General features: G+C 37.5%; 1 protein-coding gene across 1 annotated transcript; it reads right to left on the reverse strand.

The window, feature by feature from the left end:
- Positions 1 to 9,074: 9,074 nt before the first annotated feature.
- Positions 9,075 to 10,394, reverse strand: LOC116131506 (uncharacterized mitochondrial protein AtMg00810-like). Its single transcript, XM_031417152.1, has 2 exons — positions 10,277 to 10,394; positions 9,075 to 9,835 (listed from the first exon to the last, which is right to left on the reverse strand). Exons 1-2 carry the CDS (start codon positions 10,392 to 10,394, stop codon positions 9,075 to 9,077), a joined length of 879 nt encoding a protein of 292 aa, XP_031273012.1.
- Between the last annotated feature and the right edge of the window lie 1,750 nt (positions 10,395 to 12,144).

Below are 12,144 nucleotides of genomic sequence, written 5' to 3' on the forward strand. Positions count from 1 at the left end.
ATCTAAATACAAAGAAATAACTTAACTCACGAATTGAATTCTATAATAACTATAGAAATTCTAAATTTTCCAACTTCAAGTTTTTCAATCATCAACTTAAAGTCTTAAAGACTTAAACAATACATAAAAATAAAAGCCTCCTTGATTCTATCTATATTTCTATTATCTATATATTATTTTTCTTCCAAATTTTGGGACCACAAAACAATCATTTACCTATCACAAAATATTAGAATCTAAAAACTTTCCCTTTTTTCCTAAAAGCTTTCTCAATAAAAAATTCAATGCACAATGCTATTATGCTAATACACACAATTAAAATAAAAGCATTATACAAAAAAAAAAAAAGTACTAACCAGAGAGAAAATAGCTGATAGAATTTTGTTGAAGTCTAAAAACTATGAAGATTTAGGGAGAGCAGCAGAGGAGTTATGGAGAGCGACTACTAGTCTGAGGGTTTTGCAAATTGTAACTGCAAGGGAAGGTTCTACTCTTACAAGTTTTATTAAAAAAATGAAGATAGGTGATGGGCCAAGTTTTTTAGTATTAAAATGGAAAATGGGCCAAGACTTTTAGTACTAAAATTGAGAGTGTGCCACATTTTTTAATATTTGAAAATAAAAATTAAGGGTGGGCCAAAGTCAAACCAAATAGAATAACATATTTAATTTTTTTTTTTTTAAATTCATGGCCCACCCTTAACGCACTCTGGATCCGCCCCTACAGACAAGTGTATTTTCCTCTTGAGCTTTACTAAAATTGGAATCGTCCCTTGAAACGAAGGCTATGCTGCTATGGGCTCCTTTTATACTTGGTTCTTCTAACAGTGGTTAAGACTTAAGAGTGGGTATAACGAGATTGTTTGCAAACATAATCCCCTTAATCAGGATCTGAGTCAATAATCTTCATGCTTGTGACAGACCAGGCCATGCTAGTAGCCTGACCCATGTTTATGATAGTAATTACCTTGTGAGAGAAGGTAAGTGTTGATAGGATGACACATGGGATGATCCTGGCCGCCAAGCTTTGATATATTTTAAGGATGTGTGGCACAAACTAACCGCCAAAAAATTGGACACAACACATATATTTCTTTATTTATTTTGGAATTATATATATATATAGGCCTTTTCAACCGACTATTTGGTTTGTTAATTATATTTTATTTATATTATCTAATCATCAAATAATTAACCATTAATTAAACAGAAAAATTAAAACTGCTTTGTAATGCCTAAAAAATAGGGCTGATGTTAGCTTATGTCAATAAGCACCAATTAGAGTTCAGGATGACTTTATGTCATCTAGGAGCTGCCATGTTGCTCCATAATAGAAAAAATATGGTTATCGTCAAATTAATAGATTCAGGTTTTGTCTATGAGTGACTGAGGACCGCACACCTGTCTAAGCCCTAGATAATTCGAGGATATTTCCTAAGTTATCAGCCAATGGGAGACAAGGAAGGACTTGCATGACACCTACCCATTTGCATATTTGTAATCATTATCTTGAATTCCTCTACTATTAATAGAGGACTCCCCCTCTCATTGTCGGGATTCTGAGACTGAACCCTCATTCTGATTGTAATCTTTATTTTCAGAGCAAAGATAACCTACGAGAAAGAGACTGACTTGATATTCTCTCTAAATAATCAGTTATTGTACCTCTATTCGCTGTTTGCTTTACGCGACCTCTTGTAATCTCTCATATATAAAAGAAATAGAGGACGTAGGATTCGCTTTAAGCATCCGAACCACTTTAAAATTCGTATCTTTTATTTATTATTCAATCTTTATATCTGATTATAATAGTTCACATGTAATTTCTAAGAACAACTTAGCACTTTGCACATGTAAGTTGTTGGTGTCAAAATCACACATCAACAATTTGACGCTAGAAGGAGGGCCTGGTTTTATATCTGCTCTTCATTTAGAATCTCTGATCAATTAGTTCTACTTGTGAGCAAATGGTTCGTGGTCTTGAAACCGAGCAAACTAGCGTCAACAACGAGGAGATCCCCAGGGTATAGGATCTTCATTCTCCCAAAGTACCTCCAATTCCTCAAGGTACCACGGCGAACATCCCCTTGACCTCTTAGCTCGATCCAACTGTAATGAATTACCTGGAAAGGTTTAATTAATAATATTTTCCAAACGGTTAACTAAAGGTTAGATTGTTTGGATCAGGTCGTACCGCCCAATTCTGACAAGGCGGTACCATCTTCAAAAATGCTTATAGGTCACGCTAAAGTGTGGAAACGTGCGAAAGCTCATACCACACGCACTACAGCACGTAAAAATAAGGGAAAGTAGGTGGCTGACAATGGGCCAAAGGCTCGAAAGGGCCAGTGAATATCGGTCGTGAGGCAGGTAGAATACATTTGGCTTTGTGACTTGACGGTATGTCACATCATGAGCCGTCTCACATCACATCGCATTGGCACTCCCACAAAAGTGCACGGCATGGAGATTCCCATTATTGCTAGAATGATGGTTCCGACCATCACCACGAAGGAAATAGCCACCGAATGAGGGTTAGTTCTGACCACCGCGGAGGTCGGGATAACTCCCCCAGCCATTCAGTGCCTTCACATGACTCTAGTCAACATGTGTCAAGGTATTTCGAAGGCTTTGGCCAAGGCGAGGAAGAGTTTGATCTACAGTCTTTCCTTAATTGCAATCGTGATGAGCAAACCCACATTGTAGAAAGTGATCCCTAGGTGGCTCTGCTTCCTCAAATATAGGAGTTACAGTGAGCTCTGGATCAACTTAGAACTCAACAGAATAAGCGAGGGTCAGTCACTGAGGCGTCTCTTTTTTCTCTAGCAGTTTTGACTGCTCCTCTCCCATTAAGATTTAGAATGCCTGATATGCAAGCATTCGATAGGAATTCTGATCCACAGGATCATCTCTATGAGTTTAACGACCTCATAGAGCTTCACCAAGTTTCCAACTTAGCGAAATGTCATTGCTTAGTAGTGACTCTGACTGCCCATGCTAAGCGTTGGTTTAGATCACTTCCGTTAGAATCTATCAACTCATGGCAGCAGATAAGTTTATTGTTTTTGAGACACTTCTAGGCTAATAGGAAGTTTTCAATGTCGTTGAACTATCTGAGCAACATATGACAGGAGAGGAATGGATCCCTCCAATCCTATATCAACAGGTTCCACAGGCAGCTGAATAAGGCGGCTAATACACCCGAAGATTCAGTTCGAACTCTTATTATTGGGGGAGTTCGCCCACAAACCGACCTGTGGAAGAAACTACAATCCAAGAATGATATTTCCCTCGCCCGCTTCTACAATCTCATTGAGAAATATCTTAGAATTGAAAATTCAGTGGCTACTTTGAATTGTCACGACCTCGGTCCTTCGACCAATGCTCCTAGTCAGAGGGAGGAAAATCAGGAAGAGAGTCTTAGAAGGCCTGATCACCAATGGGCTAATGACAATCATAGAAAGGGAAAGAAATAGCAGTTCAAGCCCAAGAAATCTTATGCCCAATTCCTTCGTTACAAGAATCAGTATACTCCATTGAACGCATCGGTAACAACTATTATGGATAAATTAGAAGAAGCTAATCCGCTCGGAGAGCCAGAGCCCATAAAAAATCCCTCTTCAATGAGAAACAACAAGAAATATTATTGTTATCATTGGGACAATAGGCACCATACTGATGAATGTCAAGCTCTTAAGCAAGCTATTGAAGACCTCTTTAAAAAGGGGCACTTTAGGGAATATGTTGATGGTCCAACTCCCATTCGGGAGAAGGATCAAGAGGACGATGGGAAGAAGTGTCGTGGTCGTAAAAGCCTTCATTTCATCGAAATTATATTTGGAGGGTCACACCTTGCGGAGAATTCTCAAGGTGCTCAGGAAAAGTACGCTCAAGAAGCTTACCATGACCCTATGAGTGTGTTAAACACGGCGTAACGACCTGCTAAGGTGTGTAGAGAGGAGAAGATTACTTTCTCAGAGAAAGATGCGGTACGATTGCTTCACCCTCATGAGGATGCACTCAACATCGCGGCTAAAATAGGTCGGTGCAAAGTTTACAGAATATTGGTGGATAATGGGAGCACCGTGAACATCCTATTGCAATGAGCATTTGAGGAAATGCAATTAGAAGAGGTAGATCTGAAGCCTGCCTCTATCCCTCTTTATGGCTTTACAGGGGATCGTCTGATTCCCAAGGGAACGATTACACTTTCTATCACTTTGGTTAAGACCCAAAAAGTGACTAAGATGACAGAATTTTTAGTGGTAGAATGTCTGTCCACTTTCAATGGCATATTGGGACGACCTCTACTCCAGAACTTCAAAGCTGTCACCTCCATCTATCATCTGAAGATGAAATTTCTCACTCTAATGGGGTGTAGGGAGGTCAAAGGGTCTCAGCGTGAATCTTGCGACTACTATGTAAGAGCAGTGCATATGACATGCAAAAGGAAAGGGAGGCTAGTGGGCGTTCTTGAGCAGGCTATGACGATCAGCAGGATCGAACCACAGCTAGATCCAGTGGAAGACAGCATAGATCCTCGTGTTCAGGGGGAGTATTCCCACAGTGGACCTGTTAAGACTCTATTTGAGGTATCAGTTGACCAGAATGATCCGACTCATGTATTAAGAATCGGAAGTAATCTCAGCACTCAGCTCGCTACCAATCTAACGAGCTTCCTCAAATAGAATATAGATGTTTTTGTATAGACTCATGCTAACGTGATCGAGATTAGCCCAAATGTAATATGTCATACACTCAACATCGACAGTGAGGTCAAACTAGTTCGCCAGAAAAGAAGAGTCATGAACCTAGAGTGTTATGCTGCTCTTATGGTTGAGGTGGATAAGCTCCTCTCAATCGGGTTCATTCGAGAGGCTCATTACCCGAGTTGGGTCGGCAATCTTGTTTTGGTGAAGAAACCCAACAGCAAATGGTGAACATATGTTGATTTCACGGATCTCAACAAAGTCTATCCGAAGGACAATTTTCCTTTGCCCAGAATTGATCAACTCGTCAATGCCACTTCCGGGCACAAGCTGTTAAGCTTCATGGATGCCTACTTGGGGTGTAATCAAATCCTAATGTACACGTCTGACGAGGAGCATACTTCGTTTATCACAGATTGAAGATTGTACTACTATAAAGTCATGCCCTTTGGTCTAAAAAACACTGGGGTGACCTACCAACATCTAGTTAACCATATGTTTTCTAAGCAAATCGATAAGTCAATAAAGGTTTATGTTGATGACATGCTGGTCAAGTTGCATGTCGCTTCAAATCACATAGCTAACCTCGCAGAAATTGTGAAAAATCAGAGAGAACTAATAGTGTGTTTATATCTTGTATAATGATCAGAAAATAGTACATCAATATATAGAAAAATAAAGAACTAATCGTGGAAACAAATAATCTAATCTAGGAAATGAATAATCTAACTTCCTATTTTACAGATTTTGTTCTTAATATATATTGATTACAATCCTAATATCCTAATAGAATTATACACTTCAACACTAAAGGTGGAAAATTAACCTGGCCGGCCCGGCCCGCGACGAGTTACGTAGTTTGGCAGGGCGGGTCGGGCCTAACCTGCCCGCCAACAAAGGCAGGCCAGGTTAGGCCCACCATTATGGAGAAAATGGCTGGCCCAGCCCGGCACGCCAACCCTAACCCGCCGGTTAGGCGGCGGTCCGGGCGGGTTAGCCCGATTTTCTTATTTTTTTTTGTTTTTTTTTATTTTTTAATTTAACTTTTCAAATAAATAATTATAAATATAATTGTTTTTAGTTAACTTTTCAAATATCAATAATTCAATTCAATTCAATTTTTTTTTTTTTTTTGTTAACATTTCAAATATTAATTCAATTTTAATACAATAAAATTGTAATATAAGAAAAATTAGACTTATTCATTTATCAAAAAATAAAATAAGAAATTACAACAATTATGCCTCGTTAAAAACCTCACTAAGAAAACCCAATGGGAGAAAAACTTGGTAAAGAAAAAGGAGTACAATAATTGACAATTAATTTACAAATTACATTTTACAAAACAACTATTTGGGGGTGGTTCACTAGGACCTCCCTCATCTGTATCATATATATTACAAAATTGAAATGATTCTACTAAAGATTGTCGATAACCTCGTATTGATCTTGATGGCGCGATCGTTCCCAATCTCGAAGACATGTGAGGACTTCAATCATTTTTGGAGCCAGTTTAGTCCTCCTTTCATTTAAAATCCTTCCACTTGCACTAAATGTTTGTTCAGATGAGACGGTTGAGACAGGAAAAACGAAAACATCCAAGGCAAGTCTTTATAATAACGGAAAAATACATTTTTTGGCTCTCCAATACTTTAAGATATCAAAGTGACCTGCTGGAACATTTCGGGGGTTGTCAAATATTGTTGAAGTTCATTACTCTGCAACTCCATGGAGGACAGTATATTAGTTGTTGTTGTTGGTGGTGGTGGTGCTCTGAAGAGGAGGTGGTGCTTCATATCGGGTCCTCTTCGGCCTATAGTGCATTCCAGAGTATAAGTCTCATTGTTGTTTCTTCTGATACAGCTTCTCTGGATATTTCACCTCTTTGCGATTGCGGGTTCCCAACCTGTTTTCATATTGGAAGTATACTTCGAAAAGACTACTTTTTACCTCTCCTATTTGATTGACACGGTTTGTAAATTTTCACTTAAATTGTCAAAACCATTTCTAAACGTGCTAATTTAATTTTAGGATCAAATATAGCACCTAAACAATAAAGAAAATGAATGGGTTCCCAATATTTCAAAAAAAAATTTGCATTGCCTTTATTGGTGCATTTAAAATTTCATTGTCTTTGTTTTTGTAAATAACTCGGAAATTTTATTAATTGTAAGTATTACCAATGGACTAGTAGGATAATACACACCAGAAAGTGTAAAGTGGATTGGTAAAAACGTTTGAGAAAAGAAGAAATACTTTAGCTATCTTCCAATCATTTTCTATCAAATAATGAGGACCTCTATTATTTGCTACAAATAACTAATTATATTAGCATAAGGTAAACATGAATCAAGCATTAAATAAGTACTATTCCATCTAACATGCATATCTAATGCAAAAGTTCTAGGAGACATATTTGATTTTATACAAGCTTCTTGAAATTCAGCATTTCTTTATTACTACAGTAATCCAAGTTAAAGATTCCCTAATTCTATCCATATTTTGTTAATTGTTTCATACCACTTTTCACATTAAATTAATAATATGACATGCACAACGTTAGTGAAACAACTTTAAATGTTATATAAAGGATAATTAGTTTGAAAAAAATCTATAGCTTTACTATTAGAACTTGCATTATCTAAAGTTAAACTTATCACTTTATCAATATATCATAATCTTCTAAAACTTCACACATTTTATTATAGATTTCTAAACCACTATGATCACATCCATTAATCTAAATCCTAATAAAGATTTATTTAATTTAAATTCATATCAAAGTAAGACTAGTCACACAAATATAATCTTGTTTAGCTCTACCATTTCAAATATCAGCAGTTAGAGCCACACTAATATGACAAGTATGAAATTTATTTTTTAATTCTAATTTCATTTTTTTAAACAATTTTATTAATCATTTCTAGTTGCAGTTTTAGAATAACTTTTAAATCCTGGAAAAAATGAATTTTGAACAAATCTTTCAAAATATTATCTTCAGCCATATTAATAGGTTGATCAGTTGCAGCAATATATAAAGCTAACTGTTCCCTATATACATCAGAATTATAACGCCAAGTAGTACCATATTAATTATTTGAGTTTGATTGCTTTCTCTATTTCCATGTTGATTAATATGTTTATTAGCATGCCTTTTTAAAGTGCTAATACACATTACCGAATCGCTTTATAAACATTTCACAATATTTGCATGCTTTCTTGACTTGAACGCCATTTCTGTCTGTAAAACTTGTCGAAATGCGCCCAAACGTCTAATGTGCCTGTCTTTGGTTTCGACGGCAGTTGATGAACCCGTCTCAACTTGAGATGGAGTTGGACGAGGACGACGATTACGAGGACGACTTCTAGAACCCTGGGAGCTGTTGGAATCAACGGCATATTTTGAGGTGGTAGGATTCTAAGACTGGGATTGGGATAGGGGACTATTTGAATTCCTCCATTCATAGTAAAATCAGCGGGACTAGGACTAGGATAGTAGTTTTCTTCATCCTTGAAATTGATGGGAGAGAAATATCTACCCATTGTAGTTGAAAAAAAATTGAGTGTTAGAAAAATTAAAAATTAAAGAAAGAGAATTGGAATATGGAATTTGGAATTTGGAAAATTGGAAATATGAATTGAAAATTGCAAAAACTAATAAAAATTAAAATAAGAGTAAATTGATAACAAAAAGATTAAGAGAATAAATGAATAATTGAGAGAATAGAGAGTAGAGAATATGAGAGAATGAGAGAATTTGAGTTGTGAGAAAAATATGAGAGTTTAGGGCCAATTTATGGAAAAAATGGGGAAAGAAAATGATGAAAAAGACCCCTCCAACGACTATATTTCAAGGGTAAAAGGGTAATTTAAAAAAATAAATTAATTTTACTTTTTTTTTAATTTATTTTTCAGCCAACCCGACCGGCTGGCTGTTGCCAAACTGCGGGTCAACGGCCAACCCGGCGGGCCAACCCGCATGCAACCCGCTGGGTTGGCGGGCCTCTTGTAGAGAGGACAAAATAGCAACTCGCGGGCTGTCGGGTTGCCATTTTGCAACCCGGCCCTCCCGGGGGTTGTTGGCGGGTTGGGCTCAACCCGCGGTTTCAACCCTCTTCATTACGGGCCGGGTTATGGTTGACCCGCCTAACCCGGCCCATTTGTTCCACCTCTATTCAACACTCCCCCTCAAGTTGGAGCATATAAGTCATATGCACCAAGCTTGCTACAGATAAAATCAATGCACGGACGCCTAAGAGATTTAATGAGAATGTCTACTAACTGGTCGTTAGAACTGACATGACTAGTGGTAATACATCCAGATAGAACTTTTTCCTGAATAAAATGACAATAAATTTTTATGTGCTTACGGCTTAGTCCTCTTATGAAATATTGGATTAGAGGCAATATGGAGAGCCGTTTGATTATCACAGAGTAACTTCATTTGTGACACTTCTACAAATTTCAACTCTTGGATCAGTTGCTTTAACCAAATGAGCTCACAAGTAGCAAAGACCATTGCACGATATTCAGCTTCTACGCTTGATCGGGCAACAACAGCTTGCTTCTTACTTTTCCAAGACACTAGATTTCCTCCAATAAGAACACAAAAACCCAAAGTAGAACATCTATCAGATGGAGACCCTGCCCAATCAGCATTAAAATATCCAACAATATGTGAATTACCCTTGTTCTCGTATAACAAGCCTTTGTTTGGTGCACCTTTTATATACCTTAAAATCCGAATAACTGCATCCCAATAACTATCACATGGAGACTGTAGGAACTGACTTACAACACTAACAGAAAATGAAATATCAAGTCGTGTGATAGTAAGATAATTAAGTTTACCAACCAGTCTTCGGTATCTTCCAGGATCAGCCAGCGGCTCCTCCTGTCCAAGTGAGAGTTTTAAATTAGGATCCATAGAAGAGTCTATTGGTTTGCAATCTGACATTCCTGTTTCTTCAAGAATATCTGGTGCATACTTTCTCTGAAAGATAACAATACTAGATTTGGACTGAGCAATTTCCATACCAAGGAAGTATTTAAGAAGTCCTAAATCTTTGGTTTGAAAGTGTCTGAATAAATGCTTCTTCAATTGTTCAATACCATCTTGAGCACTTCCTGTAATGACAATATCATCAACATAGACAACCAGATAGATACATTGCCCTGGTGTTGTATGTCTATAAAAGACAAAATGATCAGACTCACACCGAATCATACCAAACTCTTAGATAACAGTACTGAATCATCCAAACTAGACACAAGGAGACTGTTTCAAACCATACAGAGAACGACAAAGTTTGTATACCAAGGAAGACTCCCCATGAGCAACAAACCCTGGAGGTTGCTCCATATAAATATCTTTTCGAAGTTCACCATGAAGAAAGGCATTCTCAATATCCAATTGATGTAGAGACCAATGTTGAATAGCAGCCATTGCTAAGAATAAGCGGATAGAAGACATCTTAGCAACCGGGAAAAAAGTATCAAAATAATCCATCCTATGTATTAGAGTGTAGCCTTTGGCAACTTATCGAGCCTTTAAGTGATCAACCTGACCATCAGGACCAACTTTGACCATACAAATCCAGCAACACCCAACAGTCAAATGTCCAGGATGTAATGGAACTAACTCCCATGTGTGATTATGATGCAAAGTAGTCATCTCATCAACCATTGCCTGACGCCATCCGGGATCAGAGAGTGCCTCATGAGCATTTGAAAGAACAGAAACAGAAGAAAGTGTGGACACAAATTCATAATATGATGAAGATAAACGATGATAACTTAAAACGTAACATCAGCAGAGAGAAAATAGAGATGTGTTGATGGAGAATAACACTTATATCTTTTCTAAAGATGTGAATATCCTAAGAAAATACACTTAGTAGATTTAGCTGCCAATTTGTCCTGACCAACAGGGAAAACATGGACAAAGCATGTGCACCCAAAGACATGAGGAGGGATAGAATACAACGATTGATCAGGAAATAAAATGGAATAAGGTACCTTGTCATTAAGGATAGAAGAGGGCATCCGATTTATTAAGAAACAGGCGGTCAAAACAGTGTCGGCCCAAAAACAAAAAGGGACTTTATTATGTAAAAGCAGGGTACGGGCAGTTTCAATGAGATGTCTCTTTTTACACTCAACAACCCCATTTTGTTGTGGGGTATAAGCATAAGAGGACTGATGAAGGATTCCTTGAGAGAATACATGAATTTAGTGAAGGGATCAGAGAAATACTCGCGAGCATTATCACTGCATAATACTTGAATAACATAATTAAATTAAGTCTTAATTTCTGCACAAAAAGATTCAAAGATGGAAAATAACTCGGAACAAGTTTTCATTAGGAATAACCAAGTACAGCGTGAGTAATCATCAATAAAGGTAACAAAGTACTGAAAACCTAAAATAGATGACACATACTAGGTCCCCACACATCTGAATGAACTAACTCAAAATGGGATGCAACCCGTTAGTTGACACGCTTTGGAAAGGTGCTATGAGAATGTTTTCCAAGCTGACATGTCTCACAATTTAAAGACGATAAATTATATAGACTAAGATGCATCTTTTTAAGCTTTACTAAATTGGGATGACCCAAACGATTATGAAGGAGTGCTGGAGATTCAGTGACAGTGCATGCTATAGATGGTAGATGGAGATGATAAAGGCCCTATGACTCATGTCTTGTGCCAATCATCCGTCTCGTGCCTCAATTTTGTATAACAAAAGAGTCAGTATCAAAAGATATAGAACAGTTTAAAGAGCGGGTAAGTTTACTAACAGGGACAAGATTAAATAGACAATTGGGAATATAGAAAACAAAGTCTAATTTTGAGGATGGAAGTAGTTTGGCATGACCTACATCTTTAACAACAGCTTTGGAGCCATTGGCTAAAGTAACGGATGGTAAAGATGTAACATTAGTTAAATGAAAAAGTAAGTAAGGGTTACCTGAAATTTGATCAGAGGCACCCAAGTCAAGAAGCCAAGGTCCAAGAGAAGAAGACTGAGTAACGCATGCAACTGAATTACCTCGATTGAGCGATAAAGGCAATAGATGAAGAAGACTACTTATTTGCCTGAAACTAGAGGTATTCTTCACAATCAGCCCCAGTGAGAGTTAATGATGGTCGAGTGTGTCCTTCAGCCTAAGCAACATTAGCGGTCCGAGTAGGGCGACCATGTAATTTGTAACACTTTTCCTTGGTATGCCCCCAACGATGACAATAACTACACTTGGGTTGTCCGCTTCGACCACGATCTCCCTATTTTCCTTTATAAGTAGTTTGAGACTAAGAAGCCAGAGCAAAAGAGTCAACAGTAATGGAACTGGGGATGAAACCCAAAGTAGCCAAGCAAATACTTCATCAAGAGATGGCACAGTAGTGCTAACTAAAATCTGATCTCGTACAAGA

Source organism: Pistacia vera, unplaced genomic scaffold, assembly GCF_008641045.1.
Source record: "Pistacia vera cultivar Batoury unplaced genomic scaffold, PisVer_v2 Contig234, whole genome shotgun sequence".
Lineage (NCBI taxonomy): Eukaryota > Viridiplantae > Streptophyta > Magnoliopsida > Sapindales > Anacardiaceae > Pistacia > Pistacia vera.